This window comes from Bemisia tabaci, chromosome 4 (assembly GCF_918797505.1).
Source record: "Bemisia tabaci chromosome 4, PGI_BMITA_v3".
NCBI lineage: Eukaryota > Metazoa > Arthropoda > Insecta > Hemiptera > Aleyrodidae > Bemisia > Bemisia tabaci.
Window position 1 is genome coordinate 33,103,928 of NC_092796.1, and position 21,349 is coordinate 33,125,276.

The following is a 21,349-nucleotide window of genomic DNA, read 5'->3' on the forward strand; positions in this document are numbered from 1 at the left end:
TAAACAAAAAGCGAACAGTGCTGCGCTCTTACATGACCTGGTGGAACCTACATGACAAGAGAATAAATTACGTCATCAAGTCAATGCTGATGGATGCTGATTACTGAGCTCCGCTGGGGCTCCGCTCCGCTCCGCTCTGTGATGCTCTTCACTTTTTTAGCCAGTTCGCCGTCGCGATTGCATATGTATTTATTATAATGGTTGTGGAACTTAAATATGTAGTTCTGTGTAATCCCAGTATAGTCGTGAAAATTTAAAGATATCTACCCTTTACCCATCCACAGTGTAGTGATACTTTTACGAATTTTACAGTGGCAAACGCATCAAAATTGCTAGTGAATTCTACACTTTCCATCCGGATTGAAGGTACTTGGTTGAATCTTAACCTTCCTGCCTTCTTTGCTGATACTGATAAAGCTGTTAATCTCTTCCTGTTTGTGTAATTGCTCTTATTTCCTATACTTTTTAAGGAAGCAAAAGAGTTTCCTCAAAGGACTCGGGCTCTTTTGTTCTGCTCCAGTAACTTCTCCTCTCATTTGATATTCTGTCTGTCAATGAAGAGTTTAGAAAGCTTGTGAAATCAACACTTAACACATTTTCATAAGCCTTCAATTAGATGACCATGGAGATTAGAACTGCAATTCCTGCTGTTTACCAATTCTCTGCAATGTAGTTTCTCTTTGTCATGACAATGGGCTTTATTGTGCAGTGGAAGAGTCTTGCTGAAATTATGATATTGCGGAGCATTAGACGCAAGTGAGGTCATGATTATTTATCTGCATTATTTCCAGTAATGGATTGTAATCTAGTCGCAGACATTCAGTACCAAATTTATTTTCAATAGCCACTATGGTTTCTAAGGGAAGATGTACCTCTATAAATAACTAATGAAGCGGAGTCTTTAGTAAACATTTACTTGGCGAATCAAAGACTGTCAGCAAATTAAAATTTCAGCTAAAATACTGCAGGTTATTGAATTTAGCCTGCGTTGACGAAGGCACAATTTCATTTCCTCCTATCAGTCTGGGAACTCAGCAGTACTATTGACACAGTTTCAGCTCTTTAACCACTTCACTGTAGGATGAAAGTTAGTTTTATACTGATCCAACTCTAAATTTTTTTAAACTAACATACTAGTTTTGCCTTTACTCAGAGATTAGACTCAATGTAAAGTGCAATAGCTTCCTTCTCTTACTAGCTAATCAAGCTAAGTGTTCTCGTTTTACAATACTCCACTCGAGAAGAAATGAAAGTTATTCTAGAATTTGCACTTAAGCACTTAAAGTTTTTAAAACTTCTAAGGAGGATGCTGTCAACAGAATTCGTGTTAATTTTCAATTTTAAAGAATTTCTTGAGCTTTTAAGTTCGAATTAGGGTGTAAAGTTTTTGTTCTGTCGTGTGGACTCCAAGAAATCATGATTTTGCAACTCTTTGTCACGTGAACAGATATCTCTAAGTGATCTTCGATATTTGACTAAATTTTTTTTTTCAAGTTTTCCTATGGAACTCTTTTTGCTGGCATCCATATGCATTCTCCACAAATTGCTTGTCAAACTTTTACCATTTAACACTTGCTCTTAGCAAGTAGCTTGGAACAGTATGTTCTAATTTTGACTTTAATTTTCCGGAGGGGGGGGGGGGTTCCATAAACTATTATTGTACCATCATAAACTTGCATTTTTTCATAATATTCTTTAACATTTTCCGAAAAAATGAATTCTCTTCTCATGCAACTAATGTCAGTTTTTCACAAGCTTGATGATTACTAATCCCTTTACTTGACTAGTTAAGAAGATTGTGTATTGAATCCTCTCAAGTGCTCAGGTTAACATTTTCCATGCTGAATACCTATCTATCTTTGGATTATTCCAACCCTTTTTTTAAAACAGAACTTTGAAATTATGGAAGAATGTTTCTCTCTTCTTTTTTTCTTTTTTTTTTTCTAAAAAGGAAAAGGAATTCGGGTATTAATGGTTCTGGCATTTTCTCTTCTGTTTTGAGTCAAGAAGGTAATTATTACTTTTAAGTATCAAAGTTGTGCTGAACTAAGCTGGAACGGTCAATGAAGAGTTTGTTATAGAATGGCTTAATTTTGGGGTCCCTCCACATATTCCTGAACTTTTGTATAAATATCTAGATTAATGATCATTCCTGTTTCGCCTTGTTTAAATGTAGTTCCATATTGCATGAACACATCCAATTGACACTTGAATTTTTTTGAGTCTAAAGAAATGTATTATCTGTACAGTTGAAGAAGTATAGCTAGTGAATATTTTGCTGTTATTTTGCCTCCAGGCCTTCCTTCATACGCATTTTAAAATGAAGAGCTCTTAATCGCTTTATCAGTTGCCTACTTGTGGTTTCAAGCACTTCATTTTATCTTCTTTGTCAGACAAGATAATTCCTGAAAGCCATGAAAGTTCCCACACATTGATACTTGTTAATTCCTCCTGCCAATCAATCCAATTTCCCTCCTAGAAACAACGGCGATCCCCCTTTTGTTTTTAATTAACAATTAGTCGGATCTGAATTCCTCGATCCTCGATGTCATCCTTTAATACTTTGTTTTTTTGTGACTCCTCGCGGCAACGAGCCAACTCTGCTACAATGACACCCCCTGTGTTTGTAAGGTTTAAGCATATAATTAGTTGTGTATCAGTTTATTGAAGCTTGTATTTTTTTCACAGAGACAGTGGAAATAACAAAAGCATACGGTCAATTTTATTAGAATGAAATTCTGATTACTCTTGAGGGCCCAACAAGGAGATTCGAAAAATTTTATTCATGATCCTCCAGTTTTATAACTATCAAACAATTTTCATGTATGCCCACAAGCACAAAAATTACTCAAAAACTTTTTGAAGTGCATACTTAACATTAAAGTAAAATAAAATTTTCAGTGCAAGTGTAGGTCCTACTGTCAGTTCCATTTTTTCCATGATGAGATTTCTGTTATCATCTGAGGTTTTTCCCACATACTTAATGAAGAGCTCTCTCACAATAGAAAGAAAACGAGGAACTAAGTTCGGACTTTATTCCCCTGTTTCTATTCTTCTTGCTGGATAGTTTACACTTCCTGGTGTTATTAAAAATTGTTAACTTAAACTTTGTTATTTTCTGCATCTGTTTTCCTGCTATTGTTTCAGATGTTGATGTCAATTCACTGCTTATTCTATATGTTAAAATCATGAATATTTCATGGATAATTGATCTTAAGTACTCTAGGGCTATTTTACTGTGGCTGTTTTTTTTTCTCTTTCTCTCTTCTAACAGAGCAGCACTCAAATTTTTCATCTCAGCTCTTGCAGCTAATATGAGTACCCACCATCACTTTTTCGTTTTTTTCCTCTTCAATTTACTAATATTTTGCCTTTATTTTCTTTTTAGATGAAGAAACAGAGAGAAGACATACAAGTTAATGTTGCTGGTCTTAGGCGAAACTTAAAAAATCTTGCTCACAATTATTCTGATGCTCAGGTAACAGTCTCTCTTGATATCAACAAGATTTGTTCCCTCTAGTAACCTCAAAGGTTGGATTTTGAGTGAATAAAATTCAATTGTAAATATTGTTAAAATAATTTTCACAAATTTAAACAAAATAATTAAGTGACAATGAAAGGTAAAATATTGGGGGGGGGGGGGGTGCTAAGGGGTGTAATTTTTTAGGGAGAGTACTTGAACATACATGATAGAATGGTTTTAACTATCCTCTGTGAAATTAGTAAAGACCGAAGACACAGTAAGTAAGTACTCGGTAAGTAATTTCACAATGGACAGGTTTTAATACTGGTGTGAGCCGTAGTAAACAAAACAATTACCCTGAAGATTATTGTTTTTATAAACATAAACATATCTCCTTTGACATACGTACGTTTTAAAGCAAACAGTGCGAACTGTCAGTTGGAGCTCCCTAAGTTGCTTTTGAGAAGAGGTTTCCTGAATAAATGCTAATTTTTGGAAATTGTATTGAAACTTTGTATGTTTGCAGATCAAAGTGCGAGAAGCAACAAGCAATGATCCGTGGGGACCAGACAGCAAATTATGTTCGGAAATTGCTGACCTGACATACAATGTAGTTGCATTCACAGAAATAATGGCCATGGTGTGGAAAAGATTGAACGACCATGGGAAAAACTGGCGACATGTTTATAAAGCACTTGTCCTCTTAGATTATCTCATCAAAACAGGCACTGAAAAAGTGAGTTATCGTCTTGAATAACAAAGAATTATTGACTTTCAGTTCCATGATAGATTTGTATTGCTGCTGTAAGGAATGAAAATCAATCACAAAGTTTTGATTCTTCTCATGTCAGGTTCATCTTCGTCAAGATAAACTAAAAGAGATTTATTCCATCTGCAATTTCAGATACTTTTTGAGAAATATATATACTAACGGAGACTGCGAGGAAGCAAGTCCTAGAAGCTTGAAGTATCTTGCATTTTGTGTTTTCTCTCAAACGAGCTTTATTTTGTCTTTATTTTTTACTAATTATCTGTTAAATAGTTAATTGACAGTAATTAATGTAAGAAGTATGTCCCGTTTGAATCAATGTAAAATCGGTTCAACTTCTGATGCATTTCTCTTATAAACTTAAAGACCAACAAGCTCAAAATTTTGCAAGCATGCAAATATGACTGTTGGCTACAACTGGAACCAGAGATATAAAAATCTGTTTGTGTAAAAGTTCAGTTTTGAAAGTTTTAAGTTTGGCAAATTATTTTGTAGTTTTTCTCAGCTATGTTTTGTCATAAAATAAAAAGTTATGTGGCAAAACTTATAACTGTAGTTTCACTTATAGCCGTGATCTCAAGGAAAATGTCAATGATAGATTTATGAAGATAGCATGTTTAGTTTCCAAAAAACATGCATCAGAAAGTGGAAAACACTTTTTTTTCTCATGGAATCACAAATCATGGAAAAGAAAAAAAAAGACTCTTTTACCTAGATTGACCCAGGGAATGCTTTTTATTTTTGGAAAATTGTAATTAATAGAGTGATTTTCTAAAGTGTACAATGGTAGATATTGTTTTGAAACTTCGAAGTATCCTCTATAATAGCAGATAGAAAAAGAGAAAAGTTAAATTGTTTTTATTTCGAGCATTGCTCTTACCTGATGTTTATTTGTTTCCTATTTTCACAACGTACATACCTACATGTTTTTGAAGTTTCAGGAAAAGGTTAGCCACCTCACTTGGAAATTTTTCTTGTTGTTTGTTTTTGAGTCGTTTTCTAATCAAATTGTCTGTTCTTCAGGTTGCTCAACAGTGTAAAGAAAATATTTATGCCATTCAAACGTTAAGGGACTTCCAGTATATGGAAGAAAACAACAAAGACAGAGGACAAAGTGTTCGTGAAAAAGCAAAACATCTTGTTATCCTTTTACAAGATGAAGAGAAGCTGAAGAGTGAAAGAATGCGTGCTATGAAAGCGAAGGAACGACTTGCCCAAAATGCAACAGGTTTTGGAAGCGATGGAAGTTCTGTGAGTAGCACAAGTTTTACTTCTGATCTCAATTCTCAAGAATGTGATCATTTCTTGTCAAGAAACATCTTGGTTCTAATGAATCAGAGTTTATAATTTATTTCAAAGTTGAAGATAGTCGACGATTTTTATCTTGCAAGAAATATTAAGATTTAATAATAAAAGTACACAGAACTATTTAGTTCTGTGTATTTTTTAAGAGAAGTGTTGAAAAAGTTGGGAAGAGATAAATTTCGGTTTTGTTTCTGTTAGACTACAAAAGAAAGCGGTTTTCATCATTCTTTTCCTTTCTTTTTTCAATGGTGGAATAAATGTAAGGAAAATATTTAATAACCATTAGTTAGAGAGAAGTAGAGATTGAAGAATGTACATAATAACCATTAGTAGTTTAAGGAAGATATTTAATAACCATTAGTAAGAGAGAAGCAGAGATAGAAGAATATATTTAATAACATTTAAGTGCTGTACTAAGAAAACAGCACTTAAATATATTTAAATTAATTAATATAAGGGAGATATTTAATAACCATCAGTAAGAGAGAAGTAGATAAAAGAATATATTCAATAATATTTAAGTTGGTAACTGAAAACATCTCTTGACTTTTTTTTTATTGTATTATTTTATTTTATTTTTAAAGAGAAATTCCATTTTTTCAATTAGTGAAGTAGATTTGTCGTTTTTTGAATAGACTGAATAAGAGTTGAAATTTTGAGGTACATGTTTCGAAGTTTAACCATCCACATTTGTTAATATAATGTTCAATTTACCTAATTTTTTATTTGTCTCCTTGCATTAATGTCTACTGATGGATCCGCAGCAATGTTTTGCAAGCTGAAAGTATATTTGAGTTTAAGAATTTTATTCAGTCAGCAATGGCTTAAAACTGTACAGAAATTCATAGAAGTTGAAGTTCCAAATCAGCTTAACGGTGGTAGTATTTCTTTGTAATTAAAAGATGGGAAGCACCCTTTCATTTTGCTTGTCGCTGCTTCAATACTTTTGGTGTGTTGTTTGCTTCTTATGCCAATTTGTCTTCATTTATGTTTCTGTTTTGTCCCTCAATATCTCAGGATGCTGTCTCGCCTTCCAGTCCCAGAGTTTTATCGGTGAGTGTCTAATCCTCTTTTTCCCCTATCTCTGCGGACTGATTATTGTAATTGATAGACAAAGTTATAGGCAAAGAAGAAAAGGGAAAGTGGAACATTCCTATCGGTCAAAACAGGTGGTTGTTGTAGCCTAAGGGGGAAAATGATGGATTAACCATAGGGACCTCATGGGTTGTTGTTCGTGAGTCTATCACATACCTTCTTTGTCCATTGGAACCGCTTTCACCCTTAGGATCGCTCCATATTTTCTTCTTCATCCATTAATTTCAATAATCAGCTTGCTGCTGCCTCTCCTTCTCACGTTGTACGAAATGGTAAAAAAAATCAATTCATATTTTAACCAGCAATATCAAGCGAAATTGAACAACTAAATATTCCCTAGGCTCCTCAATATCATTAACTTCTTAGCAAAAAGGAAAAAACCCACAAAGTAAAAAAAGTGTTAAAAATATCATAGAAAAAAGGGAATTGCAACGTTGGACACGGACCTGTGGACACCATGTTGTGCTCGCTCCTATTGTTCTAACGTAGAAAGTGTGTTTTTCTGAACTCTTCTGATCGCACTGCACATCAGAAAATGCCTCTTTAATCAGAGAACCTCTTAGTGCTTGTTTTAAAAGAACTCTACTGTCCCTATGGACGTAAAACGTTAAGAAGTGAAGTGGTCTAGTGCTGGGATAGCGTTGTGTAACAACTGTCAAAGTTGCCGATTCTACCCAGTCACTCACCAATTTTCGCTTTGAGCGCTAATGGGCACAAGGAGGGAGAACTGACCATGAGAACTCTGTATTCAAGTTCTTACTGTCAAGATCTGATGAGCTGAGTGAATGAACAGTGAACACCCTAATCACTCTGATCGCACAGTAATAACTGCTAGGTGTTCCAAAAGCATAGAAAAAAGAAAAATGTTTAGGTACTCAAAAAATTTGAAAGTGGACAAGTGACTTATTGGTGGCAGATAAATGCTTTTACCACTGGATTTTTAAAGAGTGATAATCGTTGATTTGGGCCAGAATTATTTTCCTTCAATTTTGAATGCAAAAGAATGCTAAATAATATTTAATAATATATGCTAATAATATTATGTAAAGACCTCTTCCCCGATTTTATGAAAAGATACAGCCACTTTTATAGTATTTACGTGTAAAATTGCCCAAAGATCACATTAAGAACAGGACATGTATTCGCCTATTTACGCGAATAGATGAATTTATTGGAGTATAATATGACAGTCATTTGTGCCTAAAAAAAGCTTGCATATATTTAACTCTTTTTTAAAAAGATATTTTTCCTTTCTCATCAAAACTTATTCTTCAAAATGCAGAGCATGTCTTGGATAATTTTCATCTATTCTATGCATTGTGTTGTTGTTTATTTGTCTAAAATCTGCACATTTGTCTCACATTTCAAGCACCTATTATTATTCTTTCTGTCTTCACCACCCGAGATCATTGCCTGCCATCACGTCAACTTTGTCTTCATCTTTAATACCTGAATAGCTAAGTCGAGCCAAGATGTACATGAGGCCTTTGCCTCTTTCATAGTCAACCAGCAATTGTTCCTGTCCATTTCATATTTTTGAGTGGATGTTTTTGTAATCATCATGCTATTCCTTTAAAACTAATTCAAATTCATATTTATATTTAGGTATTTATTTATTTTTATTTTTCTTTGATACATTAGTCAGTTTTTTTTAATGTAATTCTTATTCTTTTTTTTCTAAACCTGTAGGTACATGCCTGGAATACTTGTGAAGCGGAGTCTCCTAAGAGTAAGTCATACTTTTTTTGAAACTTCTTCTTTTTTAAATTCTTTATCATTGAGTTGCACGAATTTTTTTCTCATATAGTACCTTTTTTTTCTCCTTCATATTGAAAGAAAAGTCAATAACTGATATATATTTAGGAGTGTTAAAACAAATCCTCGCCAGTAAGCTTTCTGTGAACTTAGTTCCAAAATCATGAAACACTCAAATGTTTTCTGTAATGGTCCTTCCTATCTGAATTGCCTAAAAACGTGGAACTCTGAGTCATAGTACATCGTATTGTTTGTCTGTCCATCGGGTTGCTTGTCATGCAAAATTGATGTACATGGCAACAGCTCATTTTTATGAGCTCTGAAAACTTGGCTAGCTATCGAAAAGGGTCTTCTCGTTGTTACTATTTGTTAATGGAACCATTTTGATAACTCGCTGAAAACTAAGTATTAGGACACTCCTCTTTACTCATGGACCGTTCTCGATGAATGTCAATAAGCTATCTTATGTGTCCTGAATCTAAGATATCGAAGAGTGTCTCGGTGTAAAGTAAATTTTCCAGTTCTCTAAACAATTTTTCTACGTTTTATGCTATGCTTTGATTCTCACCATTTCTAATGATCCATTAGACTTTTAAATAGAGAGTGGGAAATGTAGGTAAACTATTCCACACTAAGCTATCAGGAGCTGTTCATAAAATACCAAACGCTAAATTTCGGATTTTTCGACCCCCTCTATCCCTTTTGTGACGCACCTTTCCCATCTTTTAAAGCAGAAAAGCAGAGTAGCTTAATGCTCTTCTTGACTCTACTCCCCCCCCCCCCTTCCAAGTGTTAAGCATTTTATGAACGGCTCTTCAGAGAAGGGATTGTTGTCACATTATTTCTGTCTATGCAGGATTTTATCAACGGAGGAGAAAGTTCTAAAATTTGATTGTTTTTTAGATGACCTGGAATGCGCCCGACCTCAGACAGTGGGTGAAGAAGAGCTGCAATTGCAGTTGGCAATCGCAATGTCGCGAGAAGAGGCGGAGCAAGAGGAGCAAAAAAAGCGTAGTGATGATGTTAGGTTACAGTTAGCGCTTTCACAGAGTGAAAATGAATTCAAGTAAGCCATCATGCAACATTATCAAACTCCAAGGGTGCTTTAATCAACTGATCTAGCAACTGCACAAATTTTGCAATTTTTCATGTAGAGCCCGTTTCAGATAATTTTGCCTTTTTTGCTGTTTTTGTGGGATAGGGATTTCCCTATTCTATGCATACAACAAAAAGGGCGAAGTTATTTGAAACTAGCTCTATCAATGTTTACAGAGAAAATATCTGCAATCTCAAATTTTACATACATAGTATGCAAGATGTTGATTTGTTGCAAGTTTTTCATGAATAAATCATTGATCAATGCATGGCTCATCAAATACTAGAAATTTTGATTGCAAGAAACACTTGGACGCATTTGACCACTGTAGTACACTTATGATGAGGTTTTGTTTCTGTTGATATTAGAATCACTGAACAGCAATTGTATGTCAAATTATGTAAATCAGCAATCATAATTCATAATTCAGTAATCATAAGTCGTAATTACATAAATCAAATATGTTCCTGAACTTGATGTGAGGGTCATCCCGAAAAGCTTGTGCATTTTTTTTTTATTCAAAAACTACTAAAGGAAGAAAAAATTCAATTATATTTGTTGATCATATTATAAACTTCTAGTAACTTTAATTTAAGTCCAAGTTTTCTAAATTTTAAAGACAGAACACGCTTATTTTTGCACCACTGTTGGTGCATTTTCTATCACCGTTAGGTGCAAAATTACCTTCATGAAAAAAATTTCAAAACCAATAAGACCTCCTTTTTGAAAGATAATATTGATCAGCCGGATACGCATGCATTTTCTTAATCTGAAAACCATGTTTCAACGCAGCAACCATTGACATTCTTGCGTCTTGTAAATTTAAAAAATGGTTTACCAGCTTCTCCATTCTCAATTTTGAAATTTTTTACAAGAGCAAAGGTGTAGATTGTATACAAGAAAATACGTATAATTATAACAAGCGTGTACCTACAATTGAGTTGTTGGGTGCAGGAAGGGTAGTTCATGGTCACTGTGTTTCAGAATCTTCACTGCTAATTTATATTTTAGAGAGAAAATTATTTGGTGAATTTTCTGAAAATGTTCGTTTTCAGCATTGTAAAATCATAAGGAAAATTCGGTAAAAAATTCACACATCCTGTCTGGTAAAAAATTCAAAGAATTTTATACATTTGCCTTAATTATAAAGGCATGAAATGTTAGCAAAGATTCTGAGACACCGCAACCAAGATATGCCCTTTTTGCACCCAATGCTTCAATTACTGTAATCGTAATAAGCTAAAGGAACCAAGCCACATCAGCTATTGGCAAGTTTAATTGGGCAATTTAATTTTTTACACGAAAATGGTTGTGCAGATTTTTGTGCGAATTTCAGTGAATTTTTGCATAATACAAAGCAAATTTTTTTGAAATTTTCAAAAGAATCCGCACAAACGCTTTCTTGTAAAAAAATTCAATTGCCCACTTAAATTCGGCAGTAGCTGATGTGGCTTGGTTCCTTTCTGCTGAACGTAGTCCAAATGAGAACCGTTATCTGAACTTTATTTCTCCAGGATTGCAGCCCAAGTTTTTGTTGCTTCAATTCTCAATACATTGTACGCCTCTCTCTTTTCCAGACAAATCCAGAAACCAAGTCAATCAAGTCACATGCTTGATCTATTAGATGTTGCAATAGATTCTGTAAATAATGCTAATGCTTCGAATGTTGATCCATGGGGAATGACAAAACCAACAGCATCTCTAGGAAACCTTCCAAAGTCCCAGGTAATCTTCATTAGAACCCTTGAAAAATTTAAATTTCGACGACCGAAGTGCGAAACCACATATTTACATTGCAGTGTTTCGAGATTGCTGCTGTTATTCTACTTTTTTAAGGAGAAACAAGCCAGCTTCATAGCTTGAAATTTATATAAAATTATCTGCAAATAGAGAAGTAAAATCAAGGGAGTTTCCAAGAAATTGCGTTGACTAGCTTTCCAAAGAAAAAATGAAGTCAGTGATGCAGGAAGTCTGCAACGGAAGGTATATAGTTTTGCACTTTGTCCATTGATCTGTGTTTTAAGAGAGTGAACTTTGTAACAGTCAACAATCGTATTCTTCAAAAGTTTCTTTTATGTCTACGTATAGGGTGATCCTGAAATACCGCACCACCCTCAAAACCTTTAGGGTTCTTGTCCCTTTTCAAGGTGGTCCCTTTAAAATTCTGGGTGTTCTTAAATATCGTTTCCTTTGACCTAAGAGAACTCGCAAAATTTCAAATCTATACAAATTTGTTGAAAAGTTACAAGGGTGGGTCTTTTGGATCATGCTGTAGATTTAGGGATATCACACCATTGAGAAATGTAAAAACATTGTCAGGTAGTGAAATTCCAATACATGAATTATTTTTCGAAAAACTATTTGCAAGATTTATAAAATCTTGATAAGCTCAAAAAGAGCATTTGAGCACTTCAAGCCATCATACACTGTAAATTTTTTTAGATTTCGTGAATGCAGCAAAATGTATGAAGTGTTCAACATTATTCTGTCCAAATTTGACTTCGATAGTTGACAGTATTGTTGAAAAATTGACTTAATTTTACTCCCTAAACAAACTTTATAAAAATATCATGAATATTTGCGCTACTCTAATGGGTCAAACGCTACATTAGTACTTATTCAAGCTGAATCCGAGAGATTAGAAAATCCTTCATCTGAACTCAGCATCAGCCCTTGTCCAGTTTGCGTTGAGTCAATAGCATTGTAGTCTTGAAATAGTGATTGAGACAGCACAGAAACAGGTATTTTCTTGACTGGATGCCTCTCTCTAAAAAAAAAGCCCTCTAGCTATCCTAGTGTTTCAGCTTTTTAATCAACCAGTTTACCGCAATATTCACGCACTAATTAACTTTTTCCATGTCTTTTTAAAAAATATTTCATGCGTAGTAATAATGTTTTTACGCGGTTTCAGAATGATTCTTGGAGCTCACCTGGCGCAGGAGCTCCTGCACAAGATCCATGGGCTCCTGTCCCTGCACAGTCTGTCCAAAAACCTGGTAAGACGCATTTATCTTGGATAAAACTTTCAAGTTTATTGCCAAGCGTGAAACCTCAAAGAATCTTTATTATGATGTTTAAAGTTTCCACTCCGATTTTTTTTTTTTTGAAGGGAAACAAGCCAACCTTATACCTTCAAATTTATACAGAATATTCTACTAGCAGAGAAGAAAATTCACGGAAGTTTTCAAGAAAGTACGGTCTTTAGTTTCCCTAAGAAAAAGTAAAGTATATCAGGAAGTCTTCAACGTAACCGCGATTTCATCGAAATGCTACAAGGAGGCTTTATTGGGATGACAATCCCTTTCGACAAGTTTCATTGTTGATTGACTTGATAATAACTTCAATGAATGGGTTGAAAAAACTGATTTTCTCCCTTTTGAGACTGGCTCTGTTCAACTTTCCTGTCAACATGCTTTTGTGTATAATGTGCTCATCAGGCCAGCAAATCATGCCAAATAATGTAGTGACTGCATGTGACAGTTGTAAGTGATGGTCATAAACTAAAATTAATGGAGATCGTAACGATGCTGCCGGTTCCTATCGGGTGCATCAAGAAAACGCATTTCATGATGAGGTCTGTGGTAGATTTGCAGATAAAGTTTCTTCTGTTGCACAGCATAAAACCTGCCATCATGAAAACTAGTTACTATGACCTTTTTTCTTAGTCCAAGCAACATGGAGCGGTCATTATCATTAGTTTGGCATAGACACATGTCAATGAATCTCTAAAAATGTTAGGTTCTCATGTTCTCTTTTCTTCTCGGTTACAGATCCATGGAGTCCAACACTTCCACAATCAGCAAGTCGTCCGGTAGCAGCCTCTGACCCCTGGGCTGCTCCGTCTCTTTCCTCCCTTAGTCCTACAGATAATGACAGTACAATCGATGAATTTGCTGCAATTAGTAAAAGAAACGTCCACAACAATTGTAACAATATCAATAACAGTAGTAATAGTAATAGCAACGGTAACAACAACAACAATCTAATCCAGTCAGGTTAGTTCAGATTGCAATTTTTGTTCCTGTATGGGAAATCAGCTGTCAATTCTTTTTACAAAAAAATTTTTTCAGTTTTTTTTCCAATCAAATTTTATGTATCCTCAACTCTGATTCAAGATGAAGTTTTTTAAAGCCTGACCATTATGAAATAAGTTATGCAACGCTTTGTGATGCACAAAGTAATGCAATTTTTCTAAGGCTCAAAACCCCTGGCAGGTTATTTGACCCTAAGGTATACTTTCCTCAGTATGTAACGGATGGATTTTCAAAATCATTTTTCAGTCTCTCTTCAATTATAGACGAGAGAATGTGTTCAAAGACCTCATTTGCTATTCTTTTTATTGTTTTATAATTTTACGAAACGTTCAATTTTACAGAATTTTTAGAAAAATGAACCTTTCATTAAGGAAAATTTAGTTTTGTTCAAATTCTCACAGCACTCTTCCATAATACAACAGGATACTAGAGGTGAAGGAGCTTTCTCGTCTTGAGAAATTTTAGCATTTCAATGTTCGTCTCTCTAAAGTTTACTATTTATTTCCTTTTTTCAAGCTTTACTTCAAAGTGAATCAGAAATTTTGGTTTCAGGGCAAGGAAGAAATGAAAAGCAATTTGCCATCTCAACTTTTTATCCTTGAAAATTTGTCAGTTCAATAAAAAAGAATTCATAAATCTGAGAAGACACAGGGACTCGAGGTTTGAATTGCTCAGTCAACCGTTCTTCTGAATATTGTTCCTTTGTTTTTTACAGACCCATTCGATTTAAATGGCTTGTCCGATGACCTCCTTTCAGTCTCACCTAATCAGCAACAGCCAGCAAGAAAAACGCCCCACAGTTTCCTCGGAGAAAATTCAGCTTTGGTAAATTTAGATAATTTAGTGTCACCGGCACCTCCACCAATTCCAGCTTTGCCAGTTCAAAGTCGGACTGCAAGTAAGTAGTTTTTCCTTCTGTTTGTGGGTACAACTGATACAAAGCTAATTTCTTTTTCTTCTTTTTAAATCTTTTTTTAGCAAACCCTTTCTGGTTTAATAATGCCTTGTCTCCACGGGACGCTTCACTGGATTTTTCCCGAGTTTGAATTGCAGGAATGAAACTTCTGGGCTTTTTTCCTGTTGAACAACACAACAAAATTTCTTCTTCCTCTTTTTTAATTGTTCCTGGGACTCTACAGTGAGTGTTCGTCGGCACTGTGATTAGTATTGACTAACTCAATATTTTTCCCAACCTCAAGTGAGATTTTCCCCTGGGACAAATCCCATGAAACGTCCCATGGAGACAAGGCCTAATGGTGTGCTAATAAATGCCATATGATCCGCTGACTAATAAATCTAAAATGAGACTAAAGGTCACCGTTCTTAAAATTTGTCATCCTTAAATTATTGAACACTGTTTTCTCAAAAACTGTCTTCATTATGATCGAGAAGTCAGAGGTTATTAATAGATGTAAATATCTCGTAGAGGTAATTGTAAGAGTCCCCTTTCTTATACCTCCATCTTATCCATTCACTCATAAATGTTCAAACCGAAAACATTTTAGCCCATGCTATCATTGATGATGAATTTATGTGTGTACACTCAAGACTTTTCGAGAATTGCTAATTTTGTTTTGTTCTATCAAAAGTATTTGTAATTGTATTTTCCAACTCTAATCATATTTCTGTACAATTTATTTTTATTTTCAGGCTTAGTTAATCCTTTTAGCACTGTCGATAGCATCCAGCCTGGAGTGAACAATAGCTCGTTTCAACGTATGGGACCCAGCCCTTTGAGTTTCAATCAGCTGAGCACGCAACAACCACTATCCAGTGGTTTACCGCAGCCTCTAATTCCACAGCAGCAAGCAAACCCCTTCCTCTCTTAGGTGTGTTAATAATTCGGCTAAATCCTTTCTTTTTAGCTTAACGGCAATTAAGATAGTAACATTTTGATGGTGAAACCGCAAAAATGCGCTCCTTGGTTGGGGCATTTTAAAATCTCCGCATCTATTTTATATTTTAAAAGAAGGCTAAACTAATATTGTTGCCTGAAAATTTTAGAATTCTCCTCACATAGAGATCGAAATTATCGAAGTCTAAAAAAAATAACGTTCAGTAGTTTTTTATGTAGAGAATAAAGTATGGCCGGAAGTCTGTAACACCTCAAACGGAGATACGCATTTCTGCAGTTTCACCATCAACCTAAGATATACATGACGCATGGATCGAGTTTAGCAGAACAGTTACAACTGCATTGCGGTCTTTCAAAATCTCACTTCCTATTTTAATTTTGTAAATCACTGCAAATGATATACAAGGTTTGGGAGTTGTAACACCAATATTCAGTATGAACAGCTTACTGTTCATAAAGATGGAGTTATCACTCATTCAGTAAGTCCATTACCCCTTGGAGTATAATTGGTTTGATCCTAATATGCTCTTGGTTTTTTTATCTTTTTCACACAGTTCGCCACTTGTAATCAATCATACTCAGTTTTCATTACCAGCTGTTACATGTCTTTTAGTTAACATAGTGCTGATCCATCAACTTAGTAATCAATAAATTAGCTTAATAGAGGTAGCTTTTTTAGTTTTATTCATGATGTATTGTTGTTGTTTTCTTACAGTCCAAGCAAACTAAACTGGAAATTAGTCAAGTGTCGTTCCAACACAGTTTTGAAGAAGATTGGACTTTGAATGGCCTTATACCATGTTTTTTCTACGTTAACACCAGCAAGTATCAATCAACAGAAAGTTTATAATAATTTCAATCTCTACTATCCTAACTATCATTATTTTTATCGCTATCACTATCAATTTTTTTTTATTTTTTTTTTTTATTATTTTATACACCTTGAAGATATATGAGGTTATGTTAAGTATTGGAAATAATTTTAATTTCAGAGTAATATAAACATGTTGCCTTTATTAATATTTATTATTCTTTTTATGCATTTCTTTAAGTTTTGATGTGATCTTTGTTTTAATGCTTTATACGTAGTGCTTGATGCAATGCTCTTCAGCCGTATGAACCTCTCAACATTGCTCACTCAACGGTTAGTCAATCACTGGTTTTATCCATTATCAATTTATCACAGGTATTATTTATGTATTTTTTATTTTTATTTTTTTTAAACATTTGATGAAGTTGTTTGTATCAATTAATTCTAAGGAAAGTGATAATTGAACGGTGAAATTTGATGGATGGGAGCATCTAAAGTTTCTCAGATCCAGGTGAATTTACGAATAGTTAGTCATATGTTAAGGGGAGCTAACAACAGTTCAATTTGTTTCAATTATTTTCTAATCAGCATGTTTTATAAATTGATGTATAGGCCCTAATGACATCATAGCTTGGACTACACCACTGAGCATAACCATCAGTCAAAACTATTAATCGAATACTTGATTACACGCCCCAAAGTTTTTTTACTACATTTTCAGTATTATTTTTTTGCGTAGGTTTTGCTGGTCAATCGGTCTATTTCTTTGTTTCTAAAAAATTTCCACTTTTGTTTTTAAAAAAAGCAAAAATGCAAGTTGGTAAGCGGAGCTGAGAAAGCTCTCCATGTGCAATTAATTTCATCAGATTTTACCACAAAAAAGAGAGAAAAGTCGCATTTATCACCAAAGCAAAATATCATTGGTGATCAATGCTCAGTATCAGTTTGTCATTTATGATAGAAAGAAAATAATTTTAATCGATGTTATTTTAACTCCAAAGAATGAAAATCACTGGTGGACAGGTGTGAAATTCACTGGTAGTTTAGTGTTTTTTATCTAGGGGTATATTTTTGGGGGTGTCCTTCAGCATAATATGGAATTTTTCTCTTTGAAATGCATTTTCCTTTGAGAATAGGCCACTTGGTATGGCGTACGATATTCCAGTTTTAGCCTGTGTGACCTAATTCCTGTCCTGTACCTATGTCCAACTTTTAGGAGCTATCTACAATTTTCACTTTTTAAAATTAGAGTTGGTACGATTAATGTGCAATCAACCCTCCCATGGGCTATGTACATGCTTCTCTTGCAACCATTTCAAATCACTGATGAATACAAAACACACTAAAATCAAAGTAATGCTGATTTTTTAGACAACAATGGGGCTCGTGAAATTAGTTACATAATCCATAATCGCCAATGTATTCTAATGACCAATGCCTTGCCTTTTTGGCACATATGAAATCTTGTGGTGCCTAATAAATCAGATTTACTTGCAGAATTAAGCTTCAAACCATTCCTTACTGCCTATTTATCATTATCACTATGTTGAGAATGATTAGTTCATTTTTCGGTCCCCTAAGCAGTTGAAGCTTTCAGGTCCGAGCCAAAGCTGCCGTGACAAGGAAAAATGTCGTATGAGAATTTCAATGTTGCCAAAGTTCCCTTGATAAAATATTTATTTTTGAGAAAAGTTATGTATATTTACCTTCAAATTTTCAGATCTTTAAGACTATATTCTGAAAAAAAAACTCTCTGAAAAATTGCAAGGAAAATATCACAAGTTTCCCTACAAATTCTTTTTTATGGAGGGAAATTTGGCAACGTCTGAAGACTCATAAGGCGTTTTCCTTAGCTTGGCAGTATGCCCCAGTTGCTCCTCAGCTTTAACGTTGATAATCAATTATAATGTCGTAACACATGAATTATGCCTTTATATTTGTATGTCTCACTCATAGATTTTGATTCTGTTTTTTTTTTCATGATTATCTTTGTTGGGGGTTGTTTCGCCAGTTTTGAACGGTTTATAAAAAATAATCATCTTGAAAATAGATTGAAAAAAGAAGAAGAAAAAATCAACCATCACTGTTTTAATCTTAAAATCTTGTCATCAAACCGTTGAATCGTGGTTTCATTGTGTTCCATAACATATTCTTTTTAAGGCATTTCTTTTTTATTTATTTATTTTTTTTTTTTACTTGTTTCCTTCTATTTTCATTAATCGAGTCAATTCTGCATTTTTTAAAATTTAATCTTTTACATAAGTCTCTCTTTGAAACTTTTCTCTTTTTCTACTGAAAAGGCTCAGATTAGATCGAAGTTTTTTTTTCTTTCCTTTTCTTTTAAAAAAATGACTTAAATTAATTACTTGCTTAAAGAGCACATCATGATTCTAAAGCCAAAAAAAATTTTTTTTTAATGTTATGTTACACAGATATTATGTGGTGAGCCAAGTCGCTATTTATGCAAAACCAAATGCATAGTATTCCTACTCTCTCAAGATTTATAACAATAGGTACGCCCTCTATCTATGAGCTTATTCACAACTGAAGTTGAAACACTAATAAAGTAGAAAGACTTCTTTAACACTCCAGTACTATTTCTATAAGACTGAGTTCTCAGCGGCTTAGAGATTTTTTTTTTGCTCTCTCTTTGGCAGAGTGGAAACTATCAAATAGTGATACTGGGACTACTTCCCTGTTTTTTCTCTAAAGCCAACGAAGGTGGAAAGAAAACAGTCACACTACAAGGAAGATTTTAGCTTCTCAATGGTTAATAAGATATTGATCTTTTTAATTTGAAGCAGCGGGTCAAGTGAATGACTCAAAAAGCCGTCTCTAAACAGACCCAGTTTCCATCATTTGGTCACTTCTTAACGGACCCATGATTCGCTTTCAAGACAATTTGTTCACCAAAACAATAATTAAGAATACACCATTAGAAAACTGAAAATGTCATCTAGTGTGGTTGTGTTTCCTGTAGTATTAAAATAATTGAGGAGTCAAATTTTTGTGCAATTCCTTCAACGGCATGGAGAACAAACTTACTTGCTCCAATAGAAACCGTTTTTTTGCTCTGATGAATTAACTTTAAGTAAAATCTGCGTTTAGCTACGTAAGCAAGTGGAGCAAAACACTTGTCGATTCTATCTTGAGTATATTGCTTACTTAGAGGTATGATTGCCTTTCCATCATGCCACATTAATTAAGTTGTTGCAACACTCATTCTTGCTAATAAAAAGCTGAAAACCCAAAACTTAATTCAAGTGGCTTTTGCCTTTCAGCTCGTTATATTTATGAGAGGGCCTAAAAGATTCAAATAATTTTCTTAAAAAAATATAAGGTCTTAAAGGAAACGAAGTACCTTTTTATTTGTTATTGCTGGAACTCCATTTTAAATGTTGTGATGTTTTGAGACGGGTAAAGTTGAAAGTACTCTTCGAGTGAGGAGTATAGACAAATTCCGATAAAGAGTTTATTAGGTATGCTCTGTTTTGCATGAATAACATTATCTTTAATGTCCAGAATCAAGTTTTTTGTTAAATTTTTTAAAAACTTCAAAATGTATTAGGTTGCTTCAACTGTTCACCTTTTGCACTCAAGCTTGGCATTAATGACCGAACATTATATCTCGGAACTTTTAATTAGAAACACACTTGAGAACTCTTTGCACTCTGAATTATCAAGTTTCATGTTTCAGTAAGCTACCTGAAATTATTGTTCTTGAGCAAGTCAGAAATAGAGAGAGACATCTTGTTGATTGTGTACTTGTAGGTACGCAGCACTAAAACAAAAAGTGTGGAACTAGAAGCCTTTCTTTGCCCCAAAATGATCTATCAATTTTCTCTTAATGCGTCACAAAATGACTATAGTCCTGGAATTATTATCTGTAATTTTTGTTTTCCTGATTCCTCGTCATCTTTGATGACTTGAATGCAAGAAACCAAATTATTCGCACAGTCAGTCTTCATAAATGAACCAACTGGAAAGTAATCATAATCCTTGGTTAACTGGGTGCCAAGTTAACAGAATTTATCCAAATTAGCTGCCAAGAAAAAGTGCATAATTGCATAAATCTATGGTACAAATCCACTCCTTCAAACAGTGCATATGTGTAGATATTGCTTGCCAAACGAAGTGATCCAAATAAGAGGATTTGTGGACAAAAAGATTTTAGTTTTAGAGAAGATGCCCAGGGTCATGATTAAATTATACTTGTATGTATCGCTCAATCTCATTGTTTTTAAGTTATGAAGATGTTGCGGTTCATAAATTGAATTCAAACGTTTTAGTTCCGTATTAAAGGATGGTGTTCAAAAATCGGCAAAGGAAACAATGGATATTAAATGAAAAGTAATGAGCTGACTGAGCATTTCCTTTTATGTACTTTCTTTTAGGTTGGTTAATGGTTCTAAGGTTGACTTGACTCAATTTCTACCATCCAATAAAACTAAAATGTTATTTTTCTCTAATATTGTGCCCCGAAACTTGCTTTAACAATCGGACTGTCACGATGTCATCTCTTATTTCTGCTTAAAGTTGTGTGCATAAACTGTGTATAATTATCTAGAAAATCTTTGACAGCAAGGAAATTATAAAGAATCATTTTCTGATCGGAATGTAATTAGTTGAGACTCTTTAAAACTCATCATTATGATCAGAGCAAAAAAGTGCAGCTATCAAAGTTGAAGGTTAAATTATCGCACTATTTAAGGTATTTTATTAATCCCTCTTCAACTGTGAAATCACGCATTTTGAAATTTATCAACAATTTTTTTTCTTGTGATGTGCTGTTTTAGCTCCAAGCTACCTACTTATTTACAACTATGAGAGAGAATTTAGCGAAAATAGATAAGCTCTTTGCAGAGACATGGAAGATCATTCTTGTACATTTGTATCAATGGTTCATGTTTTTCTAACTTTATAAATGCTTTGAGAATTTTTATGTATTTGTCCATTATTTATAATATTACTTACAAATCAACTGGAATGTACATATTTAGCAAACTGCTAACTGAATGTAACATTTTACTGTGCTAAGTAAATATATTTGTTAAGTATTTCACTTGTGAGACTCAGATATATTTTGAATTTTTTTATTCCTTCATTCTTTTTGTCCCTTTTATAATCTTGTCTGTGTAGCAGTCGTGATACTTTTGAGCCTGTGAT

General features: G+C 34.0%; 1 protein-coding gene across 4 annotated transcripts; it reads left to right on the forward strand.

Moving 5' to 3' along the window:
- Positions 1 to 120: 120 nt before the first annotated feature.
- Positions 121 to 21,260, forward strand: lqf (epsin homolog lqf). Of its 4 annotated transcripts, none has more exons than XM_019049665.2 (13): positions 121 to 366; positions 3,389 to 3,478; positions 3,990 to 4,199; positions 5,256 to 5,483; positions 6,555 to 6,590; positions 8,322 to 8,361; positions 9,291 to 9,453; positions 11,061 to 11,208; positions 12,395 to 12,479; positions 13,254 to 13,478; positions 14,233 to 14,415; positions 15,168 to 15,346; positions 16,088 to 21,260. In XM_019049665.2, exons 2-12 carry the CDS (start codon positions 3,389 to 3,391, stop codon positions 15,344 to 15,346), a joined length of 1,587 nt encoding a protein of 528 aa, XP_018905210.2. In that variant the 5' UTR covers positions 121 to 366; the 3' UTR covers positions 16,088 to 21,260. The 4 variants fall into 4 exon arrangements, with proteins under 4 accessions (XP_018905210.2, XP_018905216.2, XP_018905194.2 ...); XM_019049671.2 differs by lacking the exon at positions 121 to 366 and adding an exon at positions 2,434 to 2,631; XM_019049649.2 differs by lacking the exon at positions 121 to 366 and adding an exon at positions 2,434 to 2,626.
- The last annotated feature ends 89 nt before the right edge of the window (positions 21,261 to 21,349 follow it).

What these genes read in the sequence shown, in the direction of transcription:
- lqf (XM_019049649.2), top strand. Translation starts at nt 2,546, where the DNA reads ATGTCATCCTTTAATACTTTGTTTTTTTGTGACTCCTCGCGGCAACGA. An exon ending in ACAATTATTCTGATGCTCAG is followed by an intron (nt 3,479 to 3,989) that starts GTAACAGTCTCT and finishes GTATGTTTGCAG; the next exon opens with ATCAAAGTGCGAGAAGCAAC. An exon ending in CAGAGTGAAAATGAATTCAA is followed by an intron (nt 9,454 to 11,060) that starts GTAAGCCATCAT and finishes TCTCTTTTCCAG; the next exon opens with ACAAATCCAGAAACCAAGTC.